Source organism: Leopardus geoffroyi, chromosome B4, assembly GCF_018350155.1.
Source record: "Leopardus geoffroyi isolate Oge1 chromosome B4, O.geoffroyi_Oge1_pat1.0, whole genome shotgun sequence".
Classification (NCBI taxonomy): domain Eukaryota; kingdom Metazoa; phylum Chordata; class Mammalia; order Carnivora; family Felidae; genus Leopardus; species Leopardus geoffroyi.
Genome location: NC_059341.1, coordinates 123,768,970 through 123,782,198, shown reverse-complemented (window position 1 = coordinate 123,782,198; position 13,229 = coordinate 123,768,970). Strand labels below are relative to the sequence as shown.

Below are 13,229 nucleotides of genomic sequence, written 5' to 3'. Positions count from 1 at the left end.
GTAAATGAAAGGAGTTTAACGGGGAGACAGAGTTGTGGGTGGGACTAAGGGAAGCAAAACCGTGCAGCACCCTGAAGACTCCCAACAAGGGGGAGCCATTACCACCTCTGTGCCTGAAGGAGCAGGATGAAGAAACTGTTACTACATCCCAGCAAGATCTGCAGTCGTGGGAGAGAGGCCTCCGGACAAGAGCCATGGCCTTAGACCAAGGAGCAGAGCCACTGCCAGAGCAACCGAGCCCAAGCAGTGAGGAACAGGTCTATAAACCTCCCAGCCTACCTCCCCTACTACCTCTCAATCTCCTCTTGGTGCCTCCCACTGGCCACACCCAGCAGAAAGCCGGAGGGCAAGGGAGCCCTCCTGAGGAAGTCCACAGCAACCAGCCTCCTCAAACACAAAGCAGAGCGGAGAACGGGGGAGGGGGGAGACTGGAGGAGGAAAGGAAGGTTAAGTAGCTCAGCTATGAATCCAACAGGGCAGACCATTCAGTCAGCAAATACCTATCTCCACAGCAGGGGCTGTGGAGATTCCAGTGCGCAAGACGGGTAAGGTCGCTGTCCTCATGGAGCTTACTGTCTAGCAGGGGGCGACTGACAGCAATCCTATAAACAAAGATATAGCTTTCTCACATAGTAGTAAATGCCAGGAAGGAGAAATAGCGTAATGGGTAGAGAGTGACTAGGGCCAGCGGAGAGCTGCTTTAGATAGAGTGTTCAGGGAAACTTCTTGGAGGAGGTGGATTTGAAGTAAGGTGACCCGAACTTCCCGGTAAGGCGGACCTTAACTGCACGTCGACTCCCAGACTTCTTTCTGTTTTATGGGTAAGCCTCAAATCTAGGCTGTGATTTACACGCATCAGCTGACCGTTCCTGTGGAAACTAGGGGCAGGACTGGAAGTCAAGAATTCACAACCACAGGCTCTGCCATTTCCATATAGCTTGTAAACTCCCCCAGAAGGCAAATGCTAACTGCTTTCCATTGTCTCCTCTTGCTGCTGTGGGGACCATCAACACCAGGTTACAAACAAGAATACTGAAACTCAGAAGGAATCGAATTGCCCTGGCTTCTGTGTTCCACCAGCCCCAGCCCTGCAAAAACAGCCAAGTGGGAATGCACAGCCACTCCTTTCTTATTACATCTCAGCCCTATTCCTTTGATGCTCTGTGCAGAGAACAGACCCATTTCTTCACTCTCCCTTGGGCCAGCCTGATGTGAACTAGAGATAAGTCCTCCACACACTCACAGTCCTACTGCCAATTAAAAAAAAAAAAAAAAAAAAATTTAAGGCTTTGTTTGCCAGGGAGGTGCAAAGTGTGTCCCAGCAGCTCCAGCTCAGCCTATACTACTCGCGTTCAACAGTTCGGCCGCCAGCGAAAGTCTGCTTTTTTCTTTAGCTCCAGCATTTTGCACTCCTCCTCGTCAATTTCAGGCGTGCCTCCGGTCTTAACTCGGTGGTCTCCAGGCTATTCTTTGAATAGGTAAGATTTCTCAGTCAATAAAGTCAAGGCAGTTTTCTTCTCCAGTTACCCCTCTCCAAAAAAAAAAAAAAAAAAAAAAAAAAAAAAAAAAAAAAAAGTGAGGTGGGGGCTAGGACGGGGGAGAGGCCGCGATTGCTAGTCGCTGGGGTCTACATTTTGTATTTCGCTGACAGCCCAGGGCCGCTGCAAAGCCCGCGGCGCAGCCAATGGGCAGCGGTGATTTATGGAGCTGACTAATGCTGGCTGAATGCGGCCTGTCAGAGCAGTGTGAATGGCTTCCCTTCCCCGCACAAGCCCCGGCTTTGTGTTGCTAAGCGATTAGAGCAGATGTAATGAGATTTTGCCCAATCCCCGCTTTGCCCTTTCCTAGCTTCGGCAAAATTGTGTGTGTTTTTGTGAATTTTTAGAGTTTGCCTTCGCATTGTGGCAAACAACGGCTAACTTTGCCTCGAGTTTAACGAGACTGGATATTTCCCATTCAGAAGTGAGTAAAAGAACACCTGTCTTCACGAGGAGAAGGGGGGAAAAATCCCCTTTGTGGGTGCTGAAACATTATCCTAATGTTATATTCATAGCCATAAATGACTTGCTACACTTTCTTTGCATACCTTATCTGGAAACTTGCAAAGGAGCTAAATTAAAAGAAATTGGGGGGGGGACCCCAGCTCTGGTCCTCCAAATGAGAAGATAAAAATAAAGGCAGGCATCACAAAGGCATTACTTCCCTCAAGTAAGCTCTAAATTGGCCCACTGCTGGCAGAAAGTCCGATTATTTATGGCGATGAGGAATTTACTGATTTTTTTTCCCCTTAATTACGCTCATCTCTTTGAAAAGGACTGAAGCTTCAATGTGCATTCTATAGAGGGTCATTTACCAAAATGACATCAGACGCTGTGGCGTGCTCCGTGCATCGCGGCTTTAAAAAATGATTATTCTGTGCACTAAATGGTATAGATGTACCAACACAGACTAGATTTTTAACTCTGGAAGACATGCTGGCTCTCCGTTCTTTGTTGGGTTTTGTAAGATGCATTTTGCGCTAGGCTTTCCGCTTGGCTGGAGACACGCAAACTGAATCTGCAAGTAATGCAGGCAGGAGCGAAGAGCCAACGAGAGAGGGGGTAGGATTCTGATCACGTCCTTGCTAACTGACAAGAAGCAAGCCAGCCAAAAACCCACCAATTTCTTTTTGAATCTTGGTAATTGGGTACTTTTACACGCAGCTCACGCTATTCGGAGAGAGTCACAAACGTAGATAGGCCAGTGTCTCAAAGCGACCACACATTTCTAAGGCTTTTATTCATTTAAATCTAACTCCTTGTGCAAAGAATTCATATCATAGGTGCTCCTTACTTAAAATCAATATGGGAAGTGTGTGGAGTGGGGAAAAGGAACAGAAAATGTGTGCCTAGAAGTGAAGGAAGAACACACCCACCACTGGGAGCACAGCAAAGACTGCCTCCCCCCCCCCACCCCTGCCCTGCACAAGCTCTAGTACCAGCAGCTTTACCCCCACCCCTAATATCCATTATCTCATCCAGCTTTTCCATGGTTTCACAATGAGAAACTCTCCAAATGGGGCTAAGGGTTAGAAAGTGAAGGTGAGGATCCTCTCCTTCCAGTTCATTTTTCTGGGACATTTTTTAAATATACAATCATGTCATCAAAAGACATTGCAGCCATTACTCACCACCTGTTCTCTAGGTGTGTGTGTGTGTGTGTGTGTGTGTGTGTGTGTGTGTGTGCACGCTTGCGCGTTTGCAGCATAAAAGTGGAAGAAAGTTGTCTTTACTTACCTATCTTTTCCCTCTACGTTTGTCATAGAGTCACCTTGGGTAGGACTGGTTATAGCACTTATCTTTGTCAATTCTGCCACTTAGCATGCTGTATACCACCCTCTTCTCCCCCACCCACTCCTCCCCTTTGGCATTTCGAAAATAACTTGTACAGGGACCGTGGAGTCAAGGAAGACGTGGAGGAGGCTGATTGTTTTCATTTGTAAAAAAAGAAAAAAGTTTTATTATGAAACTAGTTTGTATAAAACAGGGTTATACACGTTTCTTGTAAGTCTGTAATAAAACAGTAAGGAAAAAAAAAAAAAAAAAGGCAGTGATAGAAATTTCCCAAAAGGCAACCTATCAAAACCAACTGGCTGCCACTTTACGTTTGGACAGTAGCTGCATAAACTTTGTTCTTCTTGAACAGTATTTAATAACATCATTAATACATTAACAAAGTTTCTATAAAGTAAGACACATTGGTGCTGAAGTACATCTGGTGGCCTCTTGATCTCACCTGTGAGGAGAGTTCTTTACAAAACCACGTGGGGAAAATGGCAGTTGTAAGGTGAACTACACATCTAAGATAGGCAGAGGTAATAGCATTACATGTTAAAGTATCAAGATATACACATTTTAAACCATTTGTACAAAACTCTATAAATTTTTTCTCTCTTTCTCTCTTATGTACAAAAATATCTTAATATATCCCCAAACTGGTTAGGATAGATACAAATAGATTTTTCTTATAATAAAAAAATTCACAAAAGATTGGAAGCATTCTATGATGAAAATGGTAGAAATGGTGTGAGGAAATGGGGTTTGGGGAGCCCCTCCCCCCCGGGGAGGATCTGGGTTTCAAAGGACTGAGTATAGCATAATTTCACTGCAGACAAATGTCCACAGCATATTGGGATGGGGATAATGAGAAGAAAGACACCAACCCATTTCTACAGGGCTTAGAACTGCACTTTCAGAGAGGGCGGGGAGGTGAGGGCACCCCAGCAAGTGCTTTCAGTTCTGCCTGTTACTGGTGGGTGGGAGTTTTCTCTAGGGCTGTGCTGCTCCCTTCTGCCAGGAGCCCACTGCTTTTGCACGCAAGCTGCATTCTGCACTTTGACTCAGGTCCTAGTCACCCTTCATATCTCCGTAAAGAATTGGGAGTGCAAAGATAGAGTTCTGAGCGCATCCCTGTTTCGAGAGAGCCTTGCTTCTCAGGCATGCGCTGCTTAGTTGGTCTTGCGGTTGGTTGCCTGAATTTATTTTTTTCTTTCCTTCTTCTCTTCTTTTTTCTTTTTTTTTTCCTCCCTTCCAACATCGCTGACAAGAAAGCACTAAAGATGTAGGTTGTGCGGTGACCCTATAACTTGAGAAGAAGGGGAGAGGTTAGTATGAACTCGGAGGCTGGCAGTGGGGGAAAGTGGAGGTTTGAGGGAGGATCTGTCAGGTGCAGCACTTCTTTTGACAGGTCCTAGCACTTGGTTCTCCATCGTTCGCAAACCGCCCCCCCCCCGTTATCCCTCCCTCCAGCCACTCTTAGAGGCCAATACTGAAACTAACAAACCAGGGTTTGAAACCGACAAACTTTAAATTAATTTACAAATTCTTTAAATCAACCCCTCCCCCCCATCTCCGTGGAGACAGTCCCCCTCCTACAGACACTAAGACGGAGGAAAAAGAATGAAGGTAAGAATATCACACTGTTCACTCCCAAATGCAACCTACCTGCTTCCAAAGTCCACTCGCACCGGGGCCAGGACAAGGCCGAGCCCCTCAGAACCAGTTGGTGAAGTCGAGCAGCTCTTGCTCCTCGGGGCTGAGTGGGTCGTAAGAGCCCTCGTCGGACGAGTAGGAGGAGACCGGCGAGCCGGCCATGGAGTTCATGTCGTTGGAGTAGTTGGGGGAGATGGTGGGCGACAGGACGCCAGCCTGGAAGGCGGCGCTCACCGCGTCGTGTTCGTCCAGCAGCTGCTGTAGCGCGCGGATGTACTCGACCGCGGAGCGCAGCGTCTCCACCTTGCTCATCTTCTTGTTGGCCGCGCCGTTGGGGACGTGCTCCCGGAGCGTGGCAAAGCCCAGGTTGACCAGTTTGACGCGGTTGCGCTCGCGCTCGTTGCGGCGCGCCACGGCGGCCGGCTGCTGCTGCGGCAGGCTGTAGCCGAAGCCGCTGAAGTTGAGCCGGCGTTTGCAGCGCATCAGTTCGGGCGAGGACGAGCGCTGTCGCTTGACTTGCTTGGACGCTGACTTGTGACCGCCCCCTGAGGGCTGGCCGTCGGCCGCCGGGCTCAGCTGCGGCGCCTGCTGCTGCTGCTGCTGCTGCTGCTGCTGCTGCTGCTGCTGTTGCTGCTGCTGCTGTGCGCTCTGCGCCGCCGCCGCCGCTGCCGCCGCCGCCGCCGCCGCGGCCGTGGCAAAGAAGCAGGCTGCGGGCGGCAGGAAGGGCTGCTGCGGCTGCGGCTGCGGCTGCGGCTGCGGCTGCGGCTGCTGGCCGGCGCCGCCGCTCTCCATCTTGGCAGAGCTCTCCATGCGCAGCGGCCGCCAAAGAGTCGCCGAAGGGGAGCAAGCGGGGACGCGAGGTGCGGGCGCGCGAGGGGACACAGACAGGACTTGGGTGCACGAACAGAGAGGGAAAGAAGGGGAGAGATGAAGAGGCAGTCCGGAGGGAAGTTAAAAAAACAAAACAACAACAAAAAAACCCAAACAAAATCCCAGGGAGACTTCTTTGGGTGGGAGCAGCGAAGGTGCAAACGCTTTTCCTCCTCCCTCCACTCCTCCTCCTCCTCCCTCCCCTCCTCCCTTCGCGGGTTGGCTTCAGGAGCCTCGCGTGGCGCTCGCGTGTGAGCCTGCCGCTCGCGCCTTCTTGTTGTTTTTTTTTTGTTGTTGTTGTTGTTTTTGTTTTGTTTTGTTTTGTTTTAAAGGCAGAAGGAGCAAAAGTCAGTGGTGAGCACGCTCTGCTGAGTCTCCCGTTCCTCGCCCCCTAGGGCTGCGCTCGCTTGCGCCGGGGTCTCGGTCTCTCCAGCCGTGGCTCAGGCTGTTTTTGTTTTGTTTTGTTTTTTTAAATTTTGTTAACTCCCTTTCTTTCTTATTTCCTTCTTGCCCTCGCCCTCCCTGGCCGGTGCCCTGTCGGTGCGCCTTCCACGTTCCCTGGCCAGAAGTGAGAGAGTGCTGGGCGGCCGGAGTGCGGCCGCCTTTTCAATGGGACACCCAGCCCCACGCGCAGCGCTGGCCCCGCCTCGCCCCCCACTCCCCGCTGCTGTAGCGAGCGGCTGCAGCCCCCACTCCCCCCTCCTCCTCCCTCCTCCTCCCACCCACTCCCTAAACTCTCCCTCCTCCTCTCCCCTCCCCCCGCCCGGTCCCTGCGCCGGCTCCTTGCAAACTCTCCATTCAGCCGGGTTTGTTGTTGCAGTGCGTGCGCCTGGCGCGTGCCGGACTCCCGGCTGAATAAACAGGCGGCGCGCTTAGGGCGGGCTGCAGCCGGGGGGTGGCTCTAGAAAGGGGGGGCCGGCGTGTCTGGACGGGCGAATGGCCTTGGGAATTGGGGGTGTATGGGTGGAAAGGTTTGGGGTGAAGTGCCTCGGGATTCTCCTGAGAACTTGGAGCAAAGCTCAGGGAAGGCTTTGAGCAGAAAAAGTGCCACGAGGCGGTGTGCGGGTTGACGAGACTGGGGCTCCATTTTTCCTGCTTTCTTCTACCTACTGTCATTCTCTTGGGGGGGGGGGGAGGGGTCTTCGCCGTTCTTGGGAGCTGAAGCAAATTTGGGATCGAAGGTTAGAAAGATGGGGAGAACTCCGTGGGAATTACTGGACTGCGAAAGTAAATAAAAGTACCGTTAAGGCTGGGTTCTAGTCCCAAAGCATCCTCTCGCTAGCTCTGTGGCCCTTGGTGAGTGGAATCCGCTCCGAGCCTCAGTTTCCTCGTCTGTAGCAACAGAAGTTTGGATTGGATGGTCTCTAATGTCCCATCCAGGTATAAAAACTAGGATATGCTCCTCACAACTGAACAACTGTGGAGGGGGCCGATAAAGACGGGAGGTGATCTCCTTGAGGGTTGGTTGGGATCAGAACTATACGTAGGTGTTTGGCCGCGATGCCCCCCAGGATGACCTCAGTGGCTTTATCCCAGAGGATGATTTCCGGACCGGCTGGGGGATGCATAAAGCGCGGGGCGCTCTGGGGTTTCCCAAAGTGGGTCTGAGAAAAGAGTTGGGGGTGGAGGTTGAGGGGCCAGAGGAGTTTCTCTGGTCGTTGGGCACCGCCGCAGTTACCTCGGCTGCCTTGGCGCAGCCTCCATCCCGCCCCAGGCGTGTGCCCGGCGGGCCGGTGGCAGGCGACTGGGAGCGGAGCCCGGCGGGGCCGCGTGCTGGCGCCGCGAGGGAGGGGGAGTCGCTTGCAGCCGTCGCTCGGCCGCTGGGACTGCGCCCACCCAGGCGCCCTTCCTGGGCCTCGGCCCTGGCGCTCTCCGGCCGGAGCCGGGTCCAGCTTCGGGGCGCCTTGGGAAGCGGCCCTTTGGAGAATGCGGACCCAGCCGCCGCTCCCATCTCCGCACCGCTCTGCTGGAGGCGGGGGAAGGAGGCTGGGGGCACGTCTCAGGTCGCGTCATAGAAGAAGAGGGAATCGTCCGCTTGATTTGTGCAGTAGAAATAGACAGTTTTGATCGGAGACCTGAAAGCAGGGACGATTGTGGAGAATTACCCAAATAATTGCTTCTCATTGGACTTCCCTTTGGGGAGATGGGTCTTTCTAAAGACCTATGGGGGTGACCCAAGGAGCCACCTTTGGTTTGTGTGCCTAGCTTCGAGGGCTGCCAGAACAGTAGCGGTGGCGGTGATGGGCAGTGAGGACGAATGGCTCCGAGGTGAAGCACCTGTCTTCTCTGCCTCAGTTTCCTCTTTGAAAACGTGTGGGTTTGGGAAGCACGGAACCTAACCGTGCCAACAGAGACCAGTTCTGTAACCCTCTTTCCCCACCCAGCCTCCTTCCTCACAGTAACCTGTGGCTTGTCGACCCCACAGGACTGATGGACTCGGTGGCATTTACACTTCTGTCCTCTCCCCTCACCCCCAACCCCCCGCCCCCCACCCCAGGAAAGGAGTTGAGAGGACTCCAAGATAACTTTTGTCTTCATTTCTGGGAAGTATAGGAGGCTGTGAGGCCTAAAACAGCCACATCACCGCTTTGCTACCCCAAGAAGCCCCTGGTAGACCACCTGACCAAATAGCGGTTATTCAGGCGTGTCTCCCCACCCTCACGCCCCGGCGGTGAGCCCCGGGTGCAGGCCGCTAGGAGGCGTCCACGAAAAGCCGCCTGTGCCCCATCCACTCCTCTTGAGCAAAATGAGCGGAGTCGCCAACACGGACCCATCGAAGTGCGTTTTCTTTCGCAGGCTGATTCAAGCGCCCTTCCAATTCAGACGCTATCATTCCGTCATTTGACAAAGCCCGTGGTCCTGGCTCTAGCACTGTTTCTGCGTTTTAACCTTGAACAAGCTCCTCTTTCTCTACGGCCCTCAGTTTCTGGATCAGTGCAAGAGCGGCGAACACCAGCTCATTTCCAGTGGTGTGTCTAGGGGTGCGGAAAAGTTGCCAATAGCCCGCGCGCGTCCTCGGTTTCTTTTTCGGGGTGCGGACTTCACTCGTGCGCGCGGAGATCCTAATTGTCAGAGACTTCAAGGCCACAGCCTAAGCCCAACCCCTAGCCCCCCCTCCCACTCCATCACATGGGCTCCCGAATACTCCCACTAGTGAAGCCATGCATTGTAGTGGTCCTGCGTGTTGGCCTCCGCCCAGGAGAAAAGACAGCGAGCGCTGGGATCCTTCCGGCCAAAGCCACCAGAACGTTTGTCCCTTTTCTCCCCGCTCCAGCCCAGAGCCAGCTCCCATTCTCAACCCGCCCCACTCCCGCATCCTCAGCCTGAGACCTTACCGGCTTTGCAAAATCTCCAAAAACCCAGGCGTTCCCTTCTGCCTACTTGAGTGAGCGCAAAGCAGGCTCCTCCTGCCACCCACCCTTCCCAGCCGGGCAGTGTCCTCTCCATCTTCTCCGACCACAAGGTTCAGTGGGCTAGCTTCCCTTTCGAGGGGCTTGGCCTCTGTCTTTGGGGATTGTGCACCACCAGCAAGAGTTTGCCACGGAAATTGCCCTTCTGGTTGTTTCATCAGTTTGAAACAAACACTGAGGCTTAAAAGGACATTGGAATCCTGCTTCTGACCCTGTGACCTAGATTAGGACCCACCCCTGCACACACACACACACACACACACACACACTCACCCCTGAGAGAACTGCCGTATACTCTCTGAGGCCCAGGGAACCTAGACTTTGCACTGGCAGATAGAACAAATAGATTTGATTTGGTATCCAGGCTCTGTTGCTTAACAGCTACAACTTTGAGCAAATAGCCTCTGTTCTAGTCCTCATAGCTAGGACTTGATACAATCCTCACCTGCCCTATGCTCGAAGTTATGGTACCTACTTCCAAGAGTTGTGAGGTTTCAACCAGATGTATGTGGAGCGCTCTGGGCCAGGGGTAAATAGGAAGGGATTAATGAGAATAGCCTTTCTAAAACTATGAGGAAGTCACTGCTCACACAGCCCATCCAGGAAAGGGATTGTGGGAGGATGCTTCCTGGTACCACGCTGTGATAATCGCTGTAGCCATTGTCCAGCCATGGGATCGTCATCACCACCCTGTCCCACTGTCCCAGCACCTGGAAGTGGGTAATTCCCGTCATTTTAGAGGAATGGGGTGATGCTCAAAAATCAAGGTGGCACTGAACCCAACATTTTAACATAAAACAGAAGCAAGTGAGGTCAGATACGGACAAGCTTCACGGCTTGCGCATGTAGGGGCTTTAGCAGAACCACTGGCCCTGACCTCTAGCTTTCTGTGGCTCTCTTGGCAACCAGGGGGCCTGCCTCTGAGCAAGTCCCCTGGGCTTTACTTGACTAGGACACTCAAAATGCCATTTATCTAGATGCGGAGGGAGAAGAAAACTCACAAAAGGAGTGTTTAATACCTTCATCCATAAATGGAGTAGTGACACTTTCTTTGCTCATCTGTCAAGGCTGTCAGGAGAATTAAATCTGATGTTTGTGAATTCACTTTGTAAATCCCTCCACACATATCAGGGATTGCCATTCTTGTAATGGGGTGGCAGGACATTGACCGCCTTTGGTGTGTATTACCCAGAATATAGACATCCCAGAAAGATGGGAAGGTTTCTCTTTCTCCTGCAAAACAATGAAAGCCGTTCTGTTTTAGCATTGCAGGCCCCTCTTCTATGTTAGGGAATCCTGGAACTGGACCATACTTTAGTTTAATCCTGGTCTGCCTTCAGCACTGGTATCTACATGGGGAGCCGGCTTTCCTGGTGATACAGGAGGATCTGCTGCCCCGGAGACCTGAGGCCCTGGTACCCCAAGTCTGTTACCGTAATTTCCACTCACAGTTAAAGGCAGACCAGTGCTACCTTTGCTCACACACTCTCTTCAAGCTCCAGAATTGTGCACCTTCTCTCCACGGAAAGGAGATATGCCTTATGTCTTTTAAAAGGTTCCATCCATCCTTTTTGTTTGGGGGGAAGGGAGTTAACATTAAAAGTGAAACTAGATTTTCCGTTGAACAGATCACTTAACAAAATTACATTTAAGTACAAAGATGAACACAGGCCTTGATTCTTGATTTGGAGACAATATCTTTAGCATAAACCTCAATTTCAGTGAGCGCTAAGTCCCAGAAGTCACAGATGCGTCAGGAAAAGAGGGTATACAGAGTATTCATGGCCTGTACTCGACACCGTCCTATCCAGGAAATATGAAAAGTTTATTAGTGCTTAATCTGTTGTCTCCAAGCTCACCCTTCCCAAGGTAACTTCAGAAACTGTTGCTGCCCAGCCCCGAGTTAGGTCTGACCGGCCTGGGATGGCCTGGGGAAGGGGGGTGGTGGTGGGGGGGGGGGTGGGTGAGGCAGAATAGCATGAACCACAGATTTGGCTTGGCTTCTTGGTCACAGCAGCCAGGCCTGCACCTGCATTAAGGAATCCAGGCTTCAAACAAATCTATTTGCTTTTTCAATACGCCTTAAAAAGGAGAAAAAGAAAAGCTGGGAAAAAAAACAAAACAATAAAAGCACAAACTATTATTTTATTGTGGCTTTTGGGTTAGGGAGGGGGGGTTTCGGGCGGGGTGAGGGAGTAATTTGCAGCCACTCTCACAAGTCCTTTTGAAGTTCTCCAAATAGGAGAACTAACGCTGCTAAGTCTTTATTTTTTCTAAAGCCCCATTTACATTATGATTAAATACCTTCCTGGGATAAGCATAAAGAAAGTCGTTAATCTATATAGCTCTCCAAAGAATCAATACATTCTAAACTTTTGTAGGATTTGTTACACTCTATTTTGTTACAGTAGGCCAGCTCCTCTCGGTCTAGGCACATGGCTCTCTGTCCCTCCCCCCCACCCCACCTCCTCCAAGAATGAAAATAAAGTAAAGGTCTTTCACGGTAAACAAAACCAGCTGATTCTTCACAGAGACCCCATGAATAGCTGCAGAAGAAAAAAAAAAAACTTACAATAAATGGTGCATTTTTTTCTCTGCTGGGTATAGTATTCAAGGATCAGGGCAGTATTCAAACAGAGGTCCATTTTTTGCTCAGCAAGAGAGTTTAGAAAAGAAGCGTGGGGTCCATTCAGAGCTTTCCCCCCTTCACAATCGCAGGGTTCTATGAAACCTATATTCCATGCCTTGTCGGAGTGTTTCTGGGGACCAATTATTGCTTTGTTGCACGGCTTCTTTGCTGAATCTTTGAGCAGCAAGAAAAAGAGCTCTCGAGGCTACCCTTATTTTGACCATTTCAGTCATTACTCAGTGTAATAATTAATATGACAACTGGACGCTTGAGTTTGTATAGAAACACCTCAGCTACAGGAGCGAGCGTGCAGTGGGTGGTAACGAGCCGCACATCAGCCAGGGAAGCCACACACACAAAAAAAGGAATGAATGGCCAAAGAGAAAGAGAAGGAATAAAGATAAAATAGTTGGCACAACGCAGAGGAACATAAAACAGACTCGAATGGAGGGCGGGAGGGGGAAGGGGGGACAATTAGAAGGGGAGAGGGGGGGACACCCTACCGAGGTTAACTTATTTTGAAACTGTTTTCTGAATAGAGCCCTGGACATGAGTGGCCGGCTTGCAGCCGGGCGCCTTTCCCCCCAATTTACCAACTCTCTCGGAACGCGGCGGGGGTAGCGGTGGGGGAGAGGGGGAAGAGGGCTCCCCCCACCTTCGGGCTCTCCCCAGGTTCCTTCTGGGAGGTGCACCCAACATACCACCCAACCCAAGCTCCAGCTCCTTGTTCTTTTGCAAAAAATGCTGTTTCCTTCCCACCAACTTCGGTCTTTAGATTTGCTAATTCAGAGGACCCGGAGCAAGTATAGACTGGAGAGGCGAGGGCTGCACCACGTCACTGGGATGGATGCGGGGGGGGGGGGGGTTCTGGTACGCCCCAATAATTCTGCCGCGTTGCCCTGAGGAACAGCTCCCCGCGGGGCTCCTAGCAAGGAGGATCTCACCCTGGTAGCTTAGAGTCGCACTGGGCGCTGCGCCCCAGCGGCGCGCAGTGTCCGCCTCTGCGGGTCCCCGCAAGGGCGCCCCGGGGTTGCGACCTGCTCCGTGACGGCATAATAAATAATTAGAGGGTTTAAGCGCGTTCGCCACAGCTCATGCTAATGAGCCAGATAAGGGCTCACGCTAACCCGAAGTGACAGTTTGCATATAAGGAGGGAAGAAAAAAAAAAAAGCCTTGCTATTTTTTCCCCAACTTGATCGCTCCTTCTCAAATTCATACGGCCTCCACTCCCATCCCCCCTTCCTCTCGGTTGCCTCTCCTCCTATCCCTCCCCCCCCCCCCCCCCCACCTCCCACAACACCCTCTCCACCCTCTTTTGGCCTTTCCTCTGTCTTTCGCCCTGCCCCGCC

The 13,229-nt window shown here is 51.6% G+C and overlaps 3 protein-coding genes across 4 annotated transcripts in view; 1 reads left to right on the top strand and 2 right to left on the bottom strand.

The window, feature by feature from the left end:
* Positions 1-3,468: 3,468 nt before the first annotated feature.
* ASCL1 (achaete-scute family bHLH transcription factor 1) lies at positions 3,469-5,780 on the bottom strand. 2 transcript variants are annotated; one of them, XM_045463159.1, is made up of 2 exons: positions 4,983-5,780; positions 3,469-4,623 (listed from the first exon to the last, which is right to left on the bottom strand). In XM_045463159.1, exon 1 carries the CDS (start codon positions 5,778-5,780, stop codon positions 5,031-5,033), a length of 750 nt encoding a protein of 249 aa, XP_045319115.1. In that variant the 3' UTR covers positions 3,469-4,623; positions 4,983-5,030. The 2 variants fall into 2 exon arrangements, with proteins under 2 accessions (XP_045319115.1, XP_045319116.1); XM_045463160.1 differs by having other exon boundaries at positions 3,469-4,617.
* Positions 5,717-13,229, top strand: part of PAH (phenylalanine hydroxylase) — a 104,568-nt gene continuing 97,055 nt past the window's right edge. Inside the window, exon 1 of the mRNA XM_045463158.1 lies at positions 5,717-5,830. The gene's annotated coding sequence lies outside the window, so the exon portion shown is untranslated. The remainder of the gene's footprint in view (positions 5,831-13,229) is intronic.
* On the bottom strand, positions 6,160-10,362 carry LOC123590242 (early nodulin-20-like). Its single transcript, XM_045463161.1, has 2 exons — positions 9,176-10,362; positions 6,160-7,915 (listed from the first exon to the last, which is right to left on the bottom strand). The coding sequence occupies exons 1-2, from the start codon at positions 9,285-9,287 to the stop codon at positions 7,515-7,517; spliced, it is 513 nt and encodes a 170-aa protein (XP_045319117.1). The 5' UTR covers positions 9,288-10,362; the 3' UTR covers positions 6,160-7,514.